The sequence below is a fragment of the Varanus komodoensis genome, unplaced genomic scaffold, assembly GCF_004798865.1.
Source record: "Varanus komodoensis strain SLA01 unplaced genomic scaffold, ASM479886v1 scaffold22, whole genome shotgun sequence".
NCBI lineage: Eukaryota > Metazoa > Chordata > Lepidosauria > Squamata > Varanidae > Varanus > Varanus komodoensis.
In genome coordinates this window covers 13,650,231-13,670,041 of record NW_025335606.1, presented here as the reverse complement: position 1 = coordinate 13,670,041, position 19,811 = coordinate 13,650,231, and the positions used below count along the sequence as shown (strand labels likewise).

The following is a 19,811-nucleotide window of genomic DNA, read 5'->3' as shown; positions in this document are numbered from 1 at the left end:
GAAGTAGCCACTAGAATGCAAAAGCAAAAACAATTGCCCTTGTGTACTTCAAGGGAAAAGGTACTTCAGCAGAACGGTGGAATTTGCAGGCTGAAACAAATAGTTTTGCTCTATTCTAGAAGGTGGGAAAGAACACAGTCCAGAACCCGACCCATTGCTGAAAGCACCTATCGGTTGAGCAAACTTGTCACTATGCTGGTTGATTAGCATTTCCCCCCCAGGGGCATGTGTTCTTCACAAATGCAAAATTTGGTGTGAGATTCCAGATTGAAAAAATGAAGTATTCCATCATACAGTGAATTTGCTAGCACAAGATGCAGTGACAGTTTTAAAATGGGATTAGACAGATTAAAACTATGAACAACTAGGAATTATCTCAAGTACTGGAGGTAGTTTATATCTGAATAGTAATTGTTGGTGAACATGAGCTGAAGGTGTTATGCTATGTCCGGTTTGTGGACTTTCAAAAGCCACCTGTTGGCCACAGTGGGAACAGAATGATGAACTAGATGGGCTATTGTTCTGATCCAACAGGACATAATAGTGCAAAATCTGCACTGCGATTCACATACAGAATGACACAGTACCTAAAGCTCCAGTAAAGGTCTAGAACAGTGATTCCCAGGGGGGCAGTAACTGGTGGTTTAAAATTTGCGGTAGAGCCAGAGACATAATAGAAAGAAGTGTGGGGGCATTAGGGTTGTCACCCAAGAGGAAAGGGCGACAGCTTTAAAAAGTTTGGAGACAATGGGTCTAGAGTATTACATCTTGAGACCATTTATTAAAATATGATTGCTTTCTTGGACTAACGATTAAAGTTTGAAATAACTGCCTCTGTAACTCCATTTTTTTACAGAGCTTTGAAAGGCGTCTTGCGAGTGGGAGTGTTGGCTAAGGGTTTACTTCTGAGGGGAGACCGAAATGTCAACCTTGTCTTGCTTTGTGCAGAGAAACCGACTAAGACACTGCTAAGTCGTATTGCTGAAAGTCTACCAAAACAACTTGCTGTATGTATGGTTTTGAACTTTGGTCTGTGAAATTTGTAAAGATTAACCCAGTGTTCTGCCAGTCACGCTTCCTGAATGTGCTAATATACTTTTCAGAAGGTGGATTAGTTACGAACTGCTTTCAAAATATGAGTAGGGACCTGAAAAAACAACTGCATTATAACATATCACCACCAATGGGACACGGGTGCTCCCATTCAGGCTTCCAGTGAGATTTGTACTCCCTTTTTCAACTCCCCAGCAATCTTCCCCTATTGGGTTGTAAAGGATTCTGTGCCAGAGAATGATGTTGCAGACTGAAAGTCTGGAGAATAGGAATGGGAAATGCCCTTCTTTCTTCCACCTCTTGTGGTCCCACCTCAAAATAAACCACAGAAAGTGACTATCTCACAGTGCTCATCTGCTAAGGTCCCCCTCCAAGATACTATAAATTCATAGGGGCTCAAGGAGACCAATTGTTCCCTTATCCCCTATTTTCCTCTCCCCATCCCCGATTTCCTCAATATTCCATAGATGGTGAAAGATGATAGGTTCTTGGTGGGCTGTTTTTCAAAATAGCTTTTAAAAAATATAAAAATCACATACTGAATATGTGATTCTGGGTAGACCTTGGAGTTTACAGAAACCACTACCTTATCTTGGTTAGTCTTATTTCACTTCCAAGCATGACTGTCCAAGTTTGGTATTAAAGGGAATTAATTTAGTGTTCCATGAAAGTTCTATCCCAGTTTTACTTGGATATCCATGCTCAGTGCACAAATGTAAAACTATTGGTTTTATGACGAAATCAACTCCCTTATGTTTGAATATGGTAACTTCCTTTTTGCAGGCATTTGTCTTTCTTATTTGGAGGGCTTTCATTCATAGGGTTCCCATAAGTCAGATATGATGGCACATAACAAGAACAGCGACATCTTTGTTAGGATTACAGCTCATATCAAAACAGCAACAGTGAACTAAAGAGAATGTTCAAAACAAGTTTGTGCAGGGAGCAAAAGTATTGTTCTGCTATAGAAGCAAAAGAATGGACAAAATGTTTTCAGTCTAACATTTTGTACTTGTGGATTGGCTTCTGAAGAAATTATGTGAGCTTCCATGCATTCTTCAAATGGCTAGATCCTCATTCTTTTCTTTACAGAAGGGAAGCCAGAACAGGCTGTTGGTAGGCAGTCAGAGTGATGTGTTTTTGCATTATGGTTTTGCTATTCTTGAAAATGAGACTGACGAGAGAGAGAGGCTGAGGAAAATCCTACTTCAGAATAAATTCTCAATATTCTGCTAGGATAGCTGGGGTGGTCCATTTTAGCAATAGCAGCAGAAAAAATTATTCTGGTTTAAGCTGTGTGGACTAGCTTATTAGATGTTACATAAGAAATCAGTGATTGGACCTTCCAACATATTTTCAACCAAAAACAGCTGTACTTATACTTGATTTGGATTTGGGGGAGTGTCTTACCCTATGCTATGGCTATAATCCAGATTGCATACTTGCTTCTGCCCACTTTGAAACTGCTACTAATCTGGCACACATTACTGTACATTTATATGTTTAACCACCTCCACAACTTCATAGCAGCTTGGGGTGTATAATTTGAATTGGGGGGCCCCTGCAGTATAAAGGGAAAGGTCTAACCTCTACACTCTCTTCCAGTATAGCCCCAATCCAAATTGGAATCCCTTGCTTTTAGAAGAAAACACTTACAACAACTACTTTGATTCCTAACAGTCCTGTTCAACATATGAACAAGGTGTTAACAAAGTTGATAGATATGTGTGGGTGTGTGGGGAAGGGGGCAGCATGACCAAAATACCATGTATGTGTTGCAGAGCATGCACTAATTCAGAGTTCAGTTAGGAATGTGGCCCCTTCCAGACAAGAGGTTACATGGTATACCCAGACTCCAAGCAACTAGTATTAAGTCACTAGATATTGTGGGTTAGTCTTTTTACCTTCTCCTTCTTTCTGAAAAAGTGTAGTAGATGCTTCATATTTTTCCTTATTTAGGTAATAAGCTCTGAGAAATATGAAATAAAGTGTGCTGTACAAGAAGCAGCAATCATCCTGAATTCATGTGTGGAACCAAAAATGCAAGTGACCATCACGTTGACATCACCAGTAATTCGGGAAGAGAACATGAGGGATGGAGGTTCGAAATCTGTTAAAAGATGTTCTGTTTTGGTTGACATAAGCATTAATTCTGTTGTATGATGGCATTAAGTCCTGGAAGGCAACATGCTGGCATGTGTAATACATTGAAAGGCAATTCAGTCATCAACCAGTCTTGTTAGAGTGTATATTTCCAAAACACTTCTTACTTTAGACTTATTCACTGCACTCAACAACCTCAAATTTCTGGAAAGTGTATTTTTTCATGAGCTAAACTCCATTTCTTTGAAAAAAGTAAATACTGTATGGCAAATACTTAAAAACCGATCATCCAGGATACGTCCTTCCTAAAGGAGAAATTATATCAGGTAATAATATGTGCCGAAACTGAATCAGTTGTGCCATCACTTACCTGGCTTTGTTGCATATAATCTATAATTTTACAATTTATGTTCATATTCAAAGTTATTCTGGCTTTGCTGGAACAAGATGTTTATTTTTCCCAGTTTTTTGAGGTTGGTTTCTGGTCTGGAGTGCAATACATGGACCTCCTGGTATTGATTGGAGTGCTTTAATTGAACAGTACACATGCAGTGTGTTATAGTAAAGAGAGATAGCTGAAGTCAGTTAAAGTAGATGTTGGAACTTTTAAAGCCACTATGTATTTATGATCTGTGCAATTCTACTTGTGCCAGCAGTGTTGCTTTAGGGTCTCTTCTGTTATTCTTTGAAAGCTACAACTGTTTTTAAGCCAGCAAGCATGATAATTTAATGTCTGCAGTAAGTTGGCTCTGTCAATGGATCAGATAAAATGAACTTTGTTTTCTTTCATCTTGTGGTTGCAAAAAGTTTTTTTTTGTCAGACACAGTGATATTACTGGTTAGGAAACTACAGCATGGAATGTAAGGCTGTAGCAAAGTTCTTAATAATCAGTGGGGAGAGAGAGAGCATGTGCATGTGTGTTCACTTACGTGTGTGTGCGTACACACAGCCATGATTCTCAGCATTAACCTTTTGGTAATCATATGTAGTTACTCTAGAAACAAGCTCTGTGTTAAAGAAAACAAAGCTTGAAGATCAATACATGTAAGATTTTTCTTTCCTGAAGCATAATGGTTTATGTGAACTACATGATAAAGTTTACATAATACTGTTGGGCTTTAAATTATGTTATAACCTAAATATCTTTGCTTAATTGCCATGAGTTCAGATTATTATTCATCTTTACCAACGAACAGAATAATATTTGGTTGTATGCAACTTTCAAAGATTTAGCTGAAATAAACATTATTGATATAAAAGCAAATATTACTTATTTTAAATGTGAACCTGATACTTTTCCCCTGTTGCAAAACAAATTAATTTGACCATAACTAGATTATCTGATCACTAGAAAAAATTGTTCTCTGTCTTTAAAAGAAAGCAAAGCTTTATTTTTGTCTGACCCAAGCTAGAATTAGAGTTGCCATTCTAAATTTGATTCACTTGCTATGTATTACATTGAGGGAAGCAAAGCGTTTATTTTGAATAATTTCCTCAAGACACTGAGCAGCTTAAAATGAATATGCAAAAACATTTACCTCTGAAATGTGTATGCAGTGGTATAAACCTGCAGATTTGCAGTAGACAAGGCTTTATGAGGATTGCTGCAAAGAATGGTATGCTCTTACTGCAGCTCATAATGCTCGGTGTCTTAACACGGTTGATGGAATCTAGCTGGCTTTTGGGAGTTGAATTCAGGTGGCAAGGAAGGCTTTGCTGGAAGAACCCAATTTTAAATAAATGTACTTCCATTTTCTGATAGAATTGAATGACACCTTAATCCTATGTAATCCTATTCAGTTTCAAACTGAAAGGGAGGGGAAAAGAAGAGAAGGTAAACACAAAACTGTTAACCATGTAGGAATTTTGCTTTACAGTTTTGTGCATCTATCAATTAATTTTGCTGGATTTACGCTGGATATAACAGTAAAAGTGCTCTAACATATGCTGTGGACTGTGTTTCTTCAGCAAAGTATATTTCTGTGTTTATGTTTTTTATCTTTAGCATATTAGCCCCTGTCCAAAGCCTTCTAACAGAGACAATTGATCCTGTCAGGGATTGCTGCCAAGACATCGGAAGGATTTTTGACCAAGGTTTTCTAAAGCTCAGTGTCACACCTGCCATATTTGAACAGAGGGGGTTTGGTTGCATAGTCCTAGCATTTACTGTTACTTTTGTGTTTTGTCTTTTTTTCTTGTCTTTGTCTCTCTCTGTCTCTCTGTCTCTCTCTCCGTCTTCCTAGATTTAAGCAGTGTTCACACTAGCTTTGAAATAGTTGACTGGGTAATTCTTAATCCACATCTGGAATTTAAAGAGCATGGCATACCTGTTAACTTTTTAATAATGCAATAGTGTGGACACAGCATGTCTTATTGAAGATTAACCCCTTATTTAAATAATGCAAGAAAAATAATCTGGTTGAAGCTAACAGGGTATTGGGCTTTGATTTATTTATTAAGACTAGTCTTTAAGGGGTTAATCCACTTGGAGTCTTAAAACAGATGCAAAAATCCACACATACAACTCTTTAATCAATATCCAGCCCAGATGTCTTCCCAATTTCTGTAGCTGCTTTGGCATCTTCTGATGGCTTTAAGTTTCAAGGTTGATTCATAGGGGGTACAATTGATCTCCCACTGAGGTCAATTGCAAAACTGTCATTAATTTTAATGGAGCTGGATCACACCCTTAGTCTTGCTTGTTAATTATATATGGGTCTCTTTTGATCATTGCTTCTATTTTAAGTAGTTCTTTGAAATGCAAATGTTTAGTATTGTTATCTTTAAAAATGATTCATGACTTCCATATTTGAAAAATTGAAGTCATTAAAATTATTTGTATGCAGGTATTTTCATGAGAATATAAAAAGCTGGTATGGAACAAAGAGCTTGCTCTCACAAGCTATTTTAAACTTTAAATGTATAAATTTTCAAATCATACTGCTGACCTTGGCCTCAGTTGACTCTTTCCTCTTTAAATTTTACTCTCCTTTCCCTTGATACAATAATGTCTTTCATTTGCTTTTAAATCTCTCACTTATGTGACTCATTCTTCACTTTGCTGTATTGGTATAGCTTGTAAAGTCACTGTGTAAAAAAATCACATAACTCCCATCGCTAAAATGTTTGTGTAAGACTCATAAATCCAAATTTATTTTATGGCTTATATTCTTTTTCTAGTTGGTGTGTTTCATGAGTCTTTGATTTGCTGTTACTAGTATGTTTGCTTATATTAGATCACATTTTAACGTTCAGTCCTGTCTGCTGAATAATCCAGACAAAATCTGATTGCATTATTCCACATGGCACATTAAACATTTATTGTAACAGCAAATTTATTTTGGCAAAAAAGTAGCTAAAAATACCCTTTAGTGATGATCAACAGTTACCGATTCAGAGGCAGTTAATCAGCTATAAAAGTTACTGCTGCCCCATACATAAACACAGTGTAAGTGACATAATCATTGCTTAGAAAATAAGAGTTTACAAAATGTGGTGTTTTTCTTTCTACCACACTGCTGTTGCTTGTGTTCATGGTTTTAGTTCTTCCTCTGTTTCTTCTTCTAAGACCTCTTTTTCTAGCTTTTTCTTGGTATCCTTCTGGATGAAATTGGGATGGATATACATAGCATGCACCTTGATGCAGTAGGAGCCTAAGGAGTTTAAGAAATCTGAAAATGTACAGAAGCTCTTGATGTGAAATTTTACAGAACATTTCACATTCTTTCTTATTCTATGAAAACAAATAATCTGGATTATTTCTATAAATATATTTGTACCTTGCATTCATGTAAGGTATTCAAGTATATCATGGGTCGAGTACTCAAGAAGAATTTGACCCATTAACTAGGACTATATTTGAGGTAGCATGTGGCCATTTTAAGTTGTCATGACAAACGGGGGGCACAATCCACTGGGAAGTTCTTCTGCACAAGTTTCATTAAAATGAATGGGCGCTAAATACAAATTCCCATTCATTTCAGTGGGACTCGCACAAGAGAACTTCACTATTGATTTTGCTCACAGTTTGTTCTAACTTCTCCTTCATTCAAGTGGATTTTTGTGTTCCTTCTGTCTTGTGTTTCCTGTGCTGGTGCACTGTGTCCAACCATTCTTCCTTCAACATTTTAATTTTAGGGGAAAATTCATTTTCCAGAAGATTTTTTTTTTTCGTAAATAGTTGGGTGCAAAAATAAGACTGAGAGCAAACCATGTATTATGCTCTTGGTTGTCTTTCATATTGGGCTCAATGATATTACACAGTTTAAGGGATATTCTTGAATACTAATACATTGGAGACAGGGATTACAATATAAATGGCATGTGTGACATGGAAGCTATTTTAAGGAAGTGTCTTGCTCACCTGGTCAAACACCCATTCCTCACTGCATTTTGCCAATTCAATCCATTTTAGATGTAACCTCGGGTATGGTGAAAGACCCACCGGACGTCTTGGACAGGCAAAAATGCCTTGACGCTCTGGCTGCTCTACGCCACGCTAAGTGGTTCCAGGTTCGGAACATCATTTTACTTCCTTCTTGTAGCCTTATGAGAGAGAGTAGTTCGGTTGTTCGGTTGGATGTTAAACTATGTGGAAAAACCCAAGGTTACCCATAGTAAATATATTTGTACACATATATAAAATTAAATAACTAGGGGGGGAATGATTTAATCTTGGAAGATCCATGTAGAAGAATTGCTTTATGCAGTTCTTGCCAATTTGACATCAACTTGTTTTTTGGACATTGAGATAGTAAAGTTAAACATTTGACTCACTTTGGGGGAAACGTATGTTTTGTATTTGTAATGTATTCCATAAGGCTGCAGAGTAACTTTGCTTTAAATAACAGAACATGTGTTTAAAGCTTTGTATTTTTAGATGTAAGATTTTTACCCTTTATTTCTTTAAGCTCATTAAGTGTAGGGAATGAAAGGTGAGAAACTATTTGGTTCAGTGACTTTGCATTCCAGCAAAGGCACAACAAAGAAACCAAACAGATTCCCAATAGCCTTTCAGTCTCTCTACTTGTTAGCTCTTTACTTTTGTATTTCTATTTTAGGAAGATAATTGTATTTGCTGTTACCAATGAACTGTAGGTCAAAGTGTGCAGGAATTCAAGGGATATTAGTCTTGTATAACCTGTGCACCTTGACTTGTTAAGTTACTAACCTTGGCATAAAATGCTTCTGTAAATGGCAGCTCCTGGAATGCTTTCAAATAGCTTGTTTCTTTTCTGTGTCTGAGCTTCCATTGAACAGTGGTGTTTTAGCTTTTCTAAGAGGCCTCCTTTTCTATTGGTGCTGGGATTGATTAACTTGATTTTGTGTTGATCTCAAGGCTAGAGCTAATGGTCTGCAGTCCTGTGTCATTATCATACGTATTCTTCGTGATCTCTGTCAGCGAGTTCCTACTTGGTCTGACTTTCCAAGCTGGGTAAGTAGTGCTTTTAAAGCCTCAACTATATTGTTATGTGTTAAATATCAGGATTTCCATTGCTGTATTACCTCCCAAATGTACTCCCTGCTTCTGCATATTAACTTAATTTACTTAATTTCTTGAAACTGTTAATTGGTTTCAGAAATGGCAGGATCATAACATCAGCACAAAACAAAATGCTTCTAAATATTTTTTTTTTTTAAAGTGACACCTATGAGAGAGAGGTTATATAGTAAAGGATCTCATGATTCTTTCCCCATAATCATACATGAAATACCTTTGCAACTTTGGAAATCTGTGACCAGTTTAAGTAGCTGTTATGCGTCATAGCAATAGCTTGAGTTTGCAGAAAGGCAAGAGGAGATCTCTTAATTTCCAGCAATAGTGATCTGGGTTTTGGAGGGTTCTCCAACCCCAGCAGCTTCATGGTAACACAAGAGGCTGCAGGAATTGCGGTAGGAAAACATCCGTGTATATGCATGGAGAGTCAAAGCTATGTTAATACATGTAGAAGAGTATTGCATAAAATGCACCAGTTTGTTTCTGGCTTAATTCACTGAAGTTTTACCTGCTAAAGCAGGGGTAGCCAGACTTGCTCAATGGAAGAGCCATATACGGTCAATGTCAGGTGTTTTAAGAGCTGCAAGCAGTTGCCCGCAGTAGGTGGCAACCTACAGAATAAACTCAAACAGCCACATGCAGCTCCCAGCCTCATTTGGACCACCCCATTCTAAAGCATTAGGACAAAAAAGGCTTTTTTAAAAAGTATACTATACATTTGGAGTATGGTAGAGGTGAGGAGAAAGACAGCTATGCAAAAGGGATAAAACGGGTTCAACATTATGTTTTAAATTGCTTATAAGAAGGTGTTGCTTTTTGACACAGCATGTTTCTTGCCTGTCAGTGCCTCATCATTAGTTATCACCCTGATACTGATGTCTATAATGTATATATCAGGGCTTGAGGATATAGTACAGAAATCAAAAGGCTTCATGTACATTTCCATATAATGTACCACATGCATGCATCAATGGAAGTGTCTGTACTTTTCAGGCACTCCTTTTCCCAACAACCTTTCTTACACAAGCAGCTGCTTCTGAAAGTCAGGGATCTTGCTGAAGAAGCCCTGTGCAATGTTATGGCCAAACCTGGGTATTTGTACTGTGGCTATAATCCAAGAATGGTATCCAATAAAACTGTCCTGTTAATGGAAGGGTTTCTGTCAGGGAAAAGAGAACAGTTGATTTCCTCTTCCTCTTATAGCCACTCCCCACTAGGTACCTTCAGAAATCTGCTGTGATGGTTTTGGAGATCACCAATATTAAGGGAAACTTCCCATTGCAAGAGTAGAAGTATACCCATCTGATACTGCATTTCACTCTAGGTGGGCATCCCAGATGGCTAATACTCATTTTAAGTCATATCTTTTAGATTTTTTAGAGTTCTGTCCATTGCAGAAATTCAGAGTGAGTGTTAGCTGAGCTCCATAGAAGTTTCTATTATTACTACTATTATTAATTTCATTTCTATACTGCCACATAGCCAAAGCTCTCTAAGCAGTATACAAAAAACTATAAAACCAGAAAATAAAAATATAATAAAAATAGTTTTTGAAAATAACATGTAATAAACTTACAAAAAAACATTACAACTAGTAAAAACAGACAATAGCAAGGAATGACTCTGCAAAACACCTGGAATGGGTAATCCCCCTCAGGTCTCTGAGTAGCCAGGTAAGTCTTTAAAGGCCTCAGAGAAGAGGGCCATCTTAACATGAAGATTACAGATTTAGCACCAGCTGGACTGCCTTGGGGAAGTGGTTTCATAGATGTGAGGTCACTACAAAAAAAGCCCTCCTCTTGTTGGAGTTGGCACTTGAAGGAAGGCCCCAGAGGTTGAGTGTAGTACGTTGCAGCTGACAGAGGCACTCCAATGGGTATTGTCCTAAGCCATGTGGGGCTTTTTACGTTCAAACCAGCATCTTGCATTGGGCCCAGAAACATACAGGCAGTCAGTACAAGTGGGCCAAAACCAGACTTACAAGTTTGGTCCTATAGGTCCTGGTTATTAATCTGGCTTGAACATTCTGCACCAGCCACAGTTCCTGAACCATCTTCAAGGACAGCCCCACATAGACTGCATTGCAGTAATCTAATGTAGAGATTACCAGAGAATGGATTACTGAAGCCAGGTTATCCCTGTCTGGGTAAGGGCACAGGTGGGCCACCAGCCAAAGCTTCTAGAAGGCACTCCGTGTCACCAATGCCACCTGAGCCTGAACTGAGAAAGTTAGATTGAGGAGCACTCCCAAGCTATAAACCTGCTTCCTTCAAGGGGAGTGTTACCTCATCTAGAACAGGTTGAACACTCTCCATCCAGTTAAAGATACCACCTACTATTAGTATCTCTGTCTTGTCTGGATTGAGTTTCAGTCTGGTAGGCCTCATCCAGTCCATTGTCACAGCTAGACACCAGTTTAGCACAGCCACAGCCTCAGCTGCTCACAATGAATAGGAGAAATAAAGCTGCATGTCATCAGTATACTGATGGCAATGCACTCCAAAACACTAGATGACACTACTCAGTGGTTTCATGTAGATGTCAGATAGGGGACAGAACAGTTGCCTTAACCGTTGAAGCAGGAATAGGACCACTGCAGAGTCTCCAGCTCAGTCATCCCAGAAGGATACCATGATTGGGAATATTAAAAGCTTCTGGGAGTTCCAAACATATCAACAGGGTGGAATTCCCCTTTTCTCTCCCTGGCATAAGTCATTCTACAGGGCAACCAAGCCTGTTTCTGTGCCAAAACCAGGCCAAAATTCTGACTGAAATGGAACGAGATACTCAGTCTCATCCAAGAGTGTGTGGAATTGAGGCAACCACCCTCTCAAGAACCTTGCCCTGGGTAGGATTTGCTACCAGTCTATAGTTGTTACAGATCTTCTGGGACAAGGGAAGGTTTCTTCAGAAGTGGTCTCACCTCCAGCTCTTTAAGGCATCATGGAACGACTTCAACTCACAGCGAGGCATTAATCACCTCCCTGGCCCGGCCATTTATCCCTCCTTGCTGGACTCTATAAGCCAGAAGGAGCAATGATCCAGTACAGAGGTGGTTGCATGAACCTGGCCAAACACCTTGTAAACATCCTCAAGCTGTGCCAACTGAAACTGATCCAATAAAACTGGACCAGACTGTACTTTGGATATCGCCACAGAGCTAACTGCTTTAGAGGTCAAGTCCTGGCAAATTCAAGGGTTTTTTCCCCTGGAAATGTCCAGCGGGTATATTATAACAAGCCAGAGTCCCTGGGGCCAGAATGTAATAAGCTGCAGACAACCTTGAAAACCTCCACTGGGCAGTAAAGGGAAGACTGAATAGAAGCATTGAGGTATTGTTTTTGCTGCCCTCGCTGTCTCAAAATATGCATATGCATGTCATGAGTGGAGCTGGGGGTCAGACTAGATGACCCAGGAGATCCCTTATGACTCACTCAGTTTCTATATTCCTATACCCAATTGTAGACCCATACCAGGTTTCTCTTGCATTCCCTGGGAAGTTTCCTCCATATGCACTCAAGTAGTCTCTGAGCTATCCAACAGAGATGCTTAGCAGTGATCATGTCACTTGTCTGGATCATTTCTGCATTGCACTGTGCAGTCAGGGCTTTGACAGGCATGCCAGCCTTGTCAGCTGGAAAATCCCCCCAAACCCTTTGGATACCATTTGGATCAATTAAGCCTTTCAGGGCAATCTTAATAGTTCCCCCACCCATTCAAGTGAGAAAGCTACCATCAATCTAAATCTCAGCAGGTGGTGATCTTACCCATGACAATGGGCTCAGTCAAAGCCCTCAACACTCGGCTCACTTCCCTATAACTCAGTAAACTTTCTGTAATGTGTAGGCCCTTCATCATAATCTACAATGGCAACAACAAAAATTTAACAGGCTTTGCTAGGTGGCCTTCACTAATGCTTACCACTTAACCACATCCCACACCCAGGTCCTGGAATTTTGAAATTTTATGAGTCCTCTCTACATTTTCCTAGGCCCCCTCCCCAAATCTATTCTGAGAGGGTCTGCCAGCCTGAGAGGTGGTGTTGGTGGGGGCGGGGGGGGAAGGAGAATAAGCTAAAACTTCCAGTCTCCACCAGCCGGAACCTCCATTGGATCAAGTATCTTCCATGAACAAAGGGAACCCTTCCCTTCACAGAACGCCAACATAGGATCCAAACCTTTGATTCAATTTCTTGTATAATGTTCCTAAAAAATACTATGCCAGATAATCTCATACACATACCAATATTGCATCAGATTTCAGCCCCCACACACATTTCTTTAGTTCATGTAGAGGCGGAGCACATTTTGTGCAATAAAAAATAAAAAAATCTAGAATGTATTTTGGCTTCCATTGAGATAAGCATGGCGGTATGAATGAATTCAAGACTTGAGTTTGGTTAGGCCTTTTTAAAGTAGAGTTTTGTCAGGTTTTAACAAGTTTTTACTAGACTACCACTGAATAGTTATTTGGTGTTAGCAATTACTTCTGGATGGAATTCTGCAATTCATGTTTTGAATACATGTTTTTGTTTCTCTTTTTATTTTTAAGGCAATGGAATTATTAGTAGAAAAGGCAATTAGCAGTGCTACTGGACCACAAAGTCCTGGGGATGCCTTAAGAAGAGTGTTTGAGTGTATATCGTCAGGAATCATTCTTAAAGGCAAGTTTAATTCCTTGTCTACACATGAAAGTAGAAGCATTTTAAGCTGTACTGTTTGTTTATTTCATACATTATTCTATTCATAAAATGATAAAAATTGTCTGAAATTAGTAAAAATGTTTATCCTGCTTTCTTACAGGAGGGCCAGGCCTTCTTGACCCTTGTGAAAAAGATCCTTTTGATACTCTTGCTTTAATGACAGATCAGCAACGTGAAGATATTACGTCAAGTGCACAGGTAATTAATTGTTCTAACTAAATAACAATACTTTTAAAGAAAACTTTAAAAGTAGACCATAAGCTGAAATGTGAATCTGCTGCATTCAGACTAAGTAGTACAGTGGTACCTTGGCTCACGAACTTAATCCGTTCTAAGACTCCGGTTGTGACCCATATTGGTCGTGACCCAAGTTAAATTTCCCCATAAGGTTCAATTTAAATAAGGTTAATCCGTTCTGTAACTATTTTTTAAATCAGAAAAATGTGAAACAAAGTGACAACAACAAAGATCCATGGCCATCTCCCCGCCCCCACCCTGAGCACGAGCACAGCTATCTCACTGCCCCCCAGCACAACCGCAATCGCGCCTGTCATCCCAGCGCTGTAGGGGGAGAGACAGGAGCAATCGCAGGCATGCTGTGGGGGGGTGGGAGACGGGCGCGATCGTGCTGGGCAGGGGAGATGGCCGAGATTGCTCTTGCAGGAAAGATGGGCGCAATTATGGGCACGCTCATGCAGGAAAGATGGGCGCGATCTTGGCCATCTCCCCCCCCCCCCCAGCACGATCGCAGCCGCCACCCAATGCGGAGTTCACGGCCTGAGTCAAAATTTTTATGAAATTTTTGTTCATGACCCAATTTGGTCGTGAACTGAGGCATTCATGAGCTGAGGTACCACTGTATTTGAGTGGAGAGAAAGTTAGTCATACTTCTTGCCAACTATATCTTACTTTATACATTATATTTTAAATGTTATTTATATTTTATTTTTATAAATTACTGCTTTTCAAGTAAAAGAGCAGAGTGGCTCAAAAAAGAGGGAAATGCTACTATTAAGTCTCAGACATGCAGTCCTTTGGCCCTGGACAGCACCTTGGAGGCCATGGAATTTTTTAGAGAATGAACTCCAACATCAGAGCTGGGACTCTGCACTTGTAATATCTTCCCTCCCCTCTCAGCCAGCACAGAAAGAGCCATGCTGGCTGTGTCTCCAAGGCTGCATATGTTGAGGCCCTCCAGGATGAGAGGGAACCAGTATCACCAAAGGATGGTGCTTCAGCCTCTTTCCCTTCTGCTCTGAAATTGTGCAGTTAGACAGCCAAAATCAGCTGTCTAGCTGCTTTGCTCCTGCCACCCAGTGTAAGGTGCCCATAGTTCTGAGTTCAGAGGGTGACAGTTATGATTGCACCCTAATATGCAATTGAAACGTAACAAAAACCTTTGGAGGAAATTCTGCCCAAGGGACTTGTTTGCTTCTTTATTAAATTAATGTTTATATTCAGGTATTTTGAAACTACATCGTTAACTAAAATGTAGTACAGTTTTCTGTTGTATCTATCTATAGCTTTTAATAGTTTTAAATACAGTTTTGAGTTTGAAAGTGTCTTACAGATATTTACAGATATCTACTCTGGAAAAATGAAATGTAGTAATTCTGACATACTTTTCCCATTTCTGTTTGTTACTAGTTTGCATTGAGACTCCTTGCATTCCGTCAAATTCACAAAGTTCTAGGAATGGATCCTTTGCCCCAGATGAATCAACGCTTCAATATCCACAATAATCGTAAAAGAAGAAGAGACAGTGATGGTGTCGATGGATTTGAAGCTGAAGGGAAGAAAGACAAGAAAGACTATGATAACTTTTAAAAAAGACATGTGCATACTCAGTGTTAACACAGAAAGGTGATAATGGAGGCCATTTGTCAGACTTTTTTTCTTAACGTCTGTTTAAATACATCCCAAAAATTTAGGAAATTACTTTTTGTGTGGCATTCACACATTTTTAAGGATGTGCAGACTAATTATGGTGGAAAGAGATCACAAATGGAAACTGTATTGTTTAGTTTTGTTCTTTTAGTCCACCCTTCATTGTTTCAATTTCTTACATATAACTCTTGTTTTCTGTTCTTTATATTAACAGGTACACTGTGTACTTAAATTGTACTGTATTTAATACAGAGTTATGTGCTTCAGTTGCTTTGTGTATTTTGCTATTCTGCTTAAAATTTTTAGTTACATTTGACACTAGCTGTAAGTTGCTTTGTATTAGAATTGGTAAATACAGTTCCTCCTTTGCTTAATATTTTATAGCAGAACCCTTTTTTGTAAGTGGGGCTGCAGGATTATTTCTCCTAAATGTGAAGTGTTAACACACTCTTATCCTGCTATTTAAGTGCATTCAATTAAATGTTTCTGCCAATTTAATGGCATTTGTCTCTCTAGTGATGCAATGGTGTAATTAAGACAGATTTGTGTTATTCTAATCAGGTTTGTTGTTAGTTATGCATTAGCAATATAAATGCTAAACGTATACGGTATGGATTTGCACCCATTTTAGCAATTGCATAATTGATCAAAAATTGCATGACGTTTTTAAATAGAAGGGCTTTTAAAAAGTATTGTTTTAGGTTTCAAGCCTAGGTCTTTGATTGACTTTGACATAGCAAGGCCAAAAAATAACTTTCTGAAATTTTGCTGAATATGTAAGGGCATTTTCCCTATTTGAAGAGAGCAGGCTAATTCTTTCAGAGAGCTTTATTGCTATGGTACTAATGCCATTAGCTCTTAATAAAAATAGTTGTTTACCATATCAGTGCCTGCCGGATTGCTCCTTTCACTGTTCCTGAACCAAATTACTAACAGATTTTCATTTAAGCGTAAAATGAAAATGAAGGTAAATAACAATATTTATGGTAAATTGAAGGCTATAAAAGAAATTTGCAGAAATTTATTTGTGGCCAAGGTGTATGCTCATGTCTCCTTCAAACAGCTAACTATTATAGCAGTGGTGTAATTCAGGTCTACATCTGGCTGTTGATGTATGCTCTGGTACACAGGTGTGATTGTTACAGCACTACAGTTGAATACACAAATAAAGACTAAAATCTATTCAATGACTTAATGATAATTGTACAGCAGGGACATATACCTCAGTCTGTCTGAGTGGCACATGCTAGTTTTTAAGGCATATATTTAAGGATGTCATGTTCCGAAAATGGCTTGAGAAATAGAAGACTGTAGCGCCGATTAACTTTTTAAAAACAATTTGAGTTTTTTTCTGGCCTAATTCATTAGAGACTGCCTAGCTAATACTTGTTAATATGTTTTGACTGTTGCTAATTCTGTATCTGTCTCTAAATGTATCAAATCCAGAATGGGTGCGACATCAGTGTCATGCTGACTTCCCTGCCCCCTACCATTCTCAGCAGGCCCAGAAGCCCTCTCCTGCTACAGAGAGAGTCCAGCATTTTCTAAAATGCAGTGCAGAACTCTGACTTTTATAAAAAAAAGTTATCATTAAAACCAAATGATTGCCCAAACATTTACATTCATTTTCTGCCCAAATCTCTTATGTAGAATGCTATTCCATGTTTAAGGCTAGAAAAGAGGTTAGTTTCGGTGAGATATTTGAAGGGGGGCATAAGTTTAACATCAGCTGCATGGAAACTTGAAGCCTGTGCTGATCTAGTATCAATTGTGCAGATCATCAAATGCATGTTTTCTAGATTCTGAGTGTTGAAAACTTAGAAATTGCAAACCCATTCCCCTCAGAGCAGAGCAGTGTGAAAGGCCAGATCATTACACTCATTTTGCTGCTGATAGTGAATTGATTGACTGGAGAACCCAGAAAATATGCAGTTCAAATGTCTTCCATATCATAAACTCCACAATTCAGTTTGCAGTATACCTCTAGCACAGATCAAGAGCCTTGAAGATGCACTTGCCCTATCAAGCCTACGGACAGGCAGCATCTCCTTGTCATCTTAAGGTTGTCAGATGACCTCTTTGTCAGATGACCCTCTTTCTAGGACTGTTGGTTATGACAGGATGGAAGTAGTTACTACTTGAAGTCATTTTCATCTGTTCCTGGGTTATTTAAGATTTTGCCTGTCTTTCCCTTGGTATAAGAATGCACACACAGTTATTGGAAAAATGGTACCTTAACAGACATTGGGAAATTACCCATGTCCATGCAATCTTTGGCTTAATCTGTTAGAGCCATAGTGCTCCCTCCATAGTTTCTTATAATGTAAAATTTAGGTTATAAATTCTCTGGGGGCAGTCATTTGCATTTTTTCTTATGGTGTAAATTAGTGCTCTGTATATTGGCAATGCTATAGAAAGCACAACCTGTTCCCAGCCTGGAGAAGAACTGCCATCTAAAGTGCTCTAGGTACATTGAATAGTATTATGCCACACTCCAGCTTATTTTGCTAGTATGGCTGAAAATGTATCTGTAAGCTACTCATGGAAACAAGTGTTAATCTATACTGAAGTGGCCTCATCCACAGTTAAATTAAGTGGATATAGTCCTTAAATGCTGAGAATCACCATCAGGCTATCACCCTGAAAAACTCAGGTCTCTTGCACTCTCTCCTGCCCTCCCCAACACTGCTTGTCCCTGGCATTCCTGGGGGCACTCGACAAGCCCTGTTGTCCCATCACAGCTATCTGACAAACATTCATTGACGCTGTCCTAAAAACTCCCAGGCAAATGCCCATGCATGGTCCTGATGGAAAGTAATCACAGCAAGATGTTCTCCCTCTATCCCTGGCATGGCCTGCCCATGCAGATGCTCTCTGCTGATAGGATACCTGCCACCATTTGGAGGATATATGGAGGAGGAGCATGGAAACGGCTCGTGAGTAGTTACCTTGCAAATGTGTAAACATCAGACTGAAGGAAATAAAGGTAACTGGTATTCCTTGTCATATGTGAACATAGCCACTGTGTAAAGTAGGTGTAGTTGAGTAGAAGTTAAAGAGTTGGGACTTCTGTAATGCTCTGTACTTTTCCTAAGTCTGAAAGAAATTAAGCTACAGTCTTGTAAATGCTTATTTGGGAGTTCGTCTCATTGAATGTATGCAAATATCTGAGTAAATATGAACAGGATTGAGATGCAATTCTGTCTACACTTAACTTGGACAAAACCTGGTTGAACAAAGAGTGAGTCTTTCCTTCAAGTAATCAGGCACAGAATTTGGTTATAAATATTTCAAAGTGAGGAAATGAAGCATATTTGCATATATTTCCTGAATTTATATAACCTGAATGTAATTTTAGAATTACCTTTCCCTTTTAAAACAGGCCAATAAAAAGTGCCAAATATACACAAGGTGGGTTACTTGGGTGGGTTTCTTCTCAACATTTAGATGGGTTTTTTGCAACCATTTAATTCAGTGAGTGCAACGCAAATAAATTATAATGAGCAAAACTGAGGATTTAAGAGTATCAGAAGATTTAAATGACAAAAATACTTTATGAATTCATTCATCAAGACAATGTTCCATGAATGGACTGTTGTGCAATGCCTTTATCAGAAGCTGTATTTATTTCTTGTACAGCTTCAAAAAAGTTCCTGGATTGGTTTACATAAAATCAGTTAAAATGTTCCCTGCTGGAAGGCTTACTGTCTAAACATAACGCACAAGGGAAAGGGAAAGTATTTTAGCAAGGACCTGCTTCTCTTGGACTGAAAAGCTTGCTGGAATGGCTGATAGTGCCTACAGCTGAAAGGAAGAGCCTTCATAAGGGAGGCCTATAAGCAGAGCTGGTGGAATAGTTCTGCTTTCCCTCTCATTGCCTTTGAAAACCCCTTTTAATAAGACTCTTTGGCTGTTCAGGACTAATTGTAAAAGCAGATTGCAGAATTTAGTGTTATTTGCACATTTTTGGGATTGTCTTTGTGCCAGAATTCCAATTTTTTTTTAAACTATGGAAGATACAAAAATTGGCACACCACTTAACATAGCCTTGACAAACTAAGTAATAATTAAGTTGGAAGTACTGTTCCCAAACTCCAGTAGAATTAGAACATGATTTTATATAAATAAATATCACTTTGAGACTTCAATAGTAGGCAGCATATAAATAGAAGTATGCATAAATGATTTTTCTCTTTGATTTGACACTCTTGCTGGGAAATTTTCTCTTTGGTAATCCAACTACGGAAAGCTGTTTTACGTGCCTTACTGGATAGTTTAATGAGTAAGCCACTTTCAGACATAACGGGAAAGCCAAAAAACTAAACACTTAACATAATAGTCTTGCAACACTATTATGAAGTGGCTGAGAAACAAGAAGTACTAAAGTGCAAATCTGAAGGAGATCCTTGCTTTGTGACCTGAATGTTCTTATTTGTTGGGAGGGGAAAGGCATTGTACACAAAGATGCACAGATTCATATATTCGAGGACTAAGCTTAGTAACCCATGACTCAGATTAAGCCCTTTAATTGTTATTGCTACTGCTTTGTGGGGAAGAATTGTTAGGGG

The 19,811-nt window shown here is 38.7% G+C and overlaps 1 protein-coding gene across 2 annotated transcripts in view; it reads left to right on the top strand.

The window, feature by feature from the left end:
- The window catches only part of ZFR (zinc finger RNA binding protein), a 49,481-nt gene extending 33,056 nt beyond the window's left edge, over positions 1-16,425 (top strand). The window contains exons 14-20 of one of the 2 annotated variants that reach the window (XM_044431124.1): positions 857-1,007; positions 3,013-3,154; positions 7,572-7,669; positions 8,496-8,591; positions 13,206-13,317; positions 13,457-13,554; positions 15,004-16,425. In XM_044431124.1, the coding sequence (XP_044287059.1) occupies positions 857-1,007; positions 3,013-3,154; positions 7,572-7,669; positions 8,496-8,591; positions 13,206-13,317; positions 13,457-13,554; positions 15,004-15,183 (877 nt within the window). In that variant the 3' untranslated portion in view covers positions 15,184-16,425. Of the gene's footprint in view, positions 1-856; positions 1,008-3,012; positions 3,155-7,571; positions 7,670-8,495; positions 8,592-13,205; positions 13,318-13,456; positions 13,555-15,003 lie in introns of those variants that run through there. The other variant, XR_006414837.1, reaches the window with a different exon arrangement.
- The last annotated feature ends 3,386 nt before the right edge of the window (positions 16,426-19,811 follow it).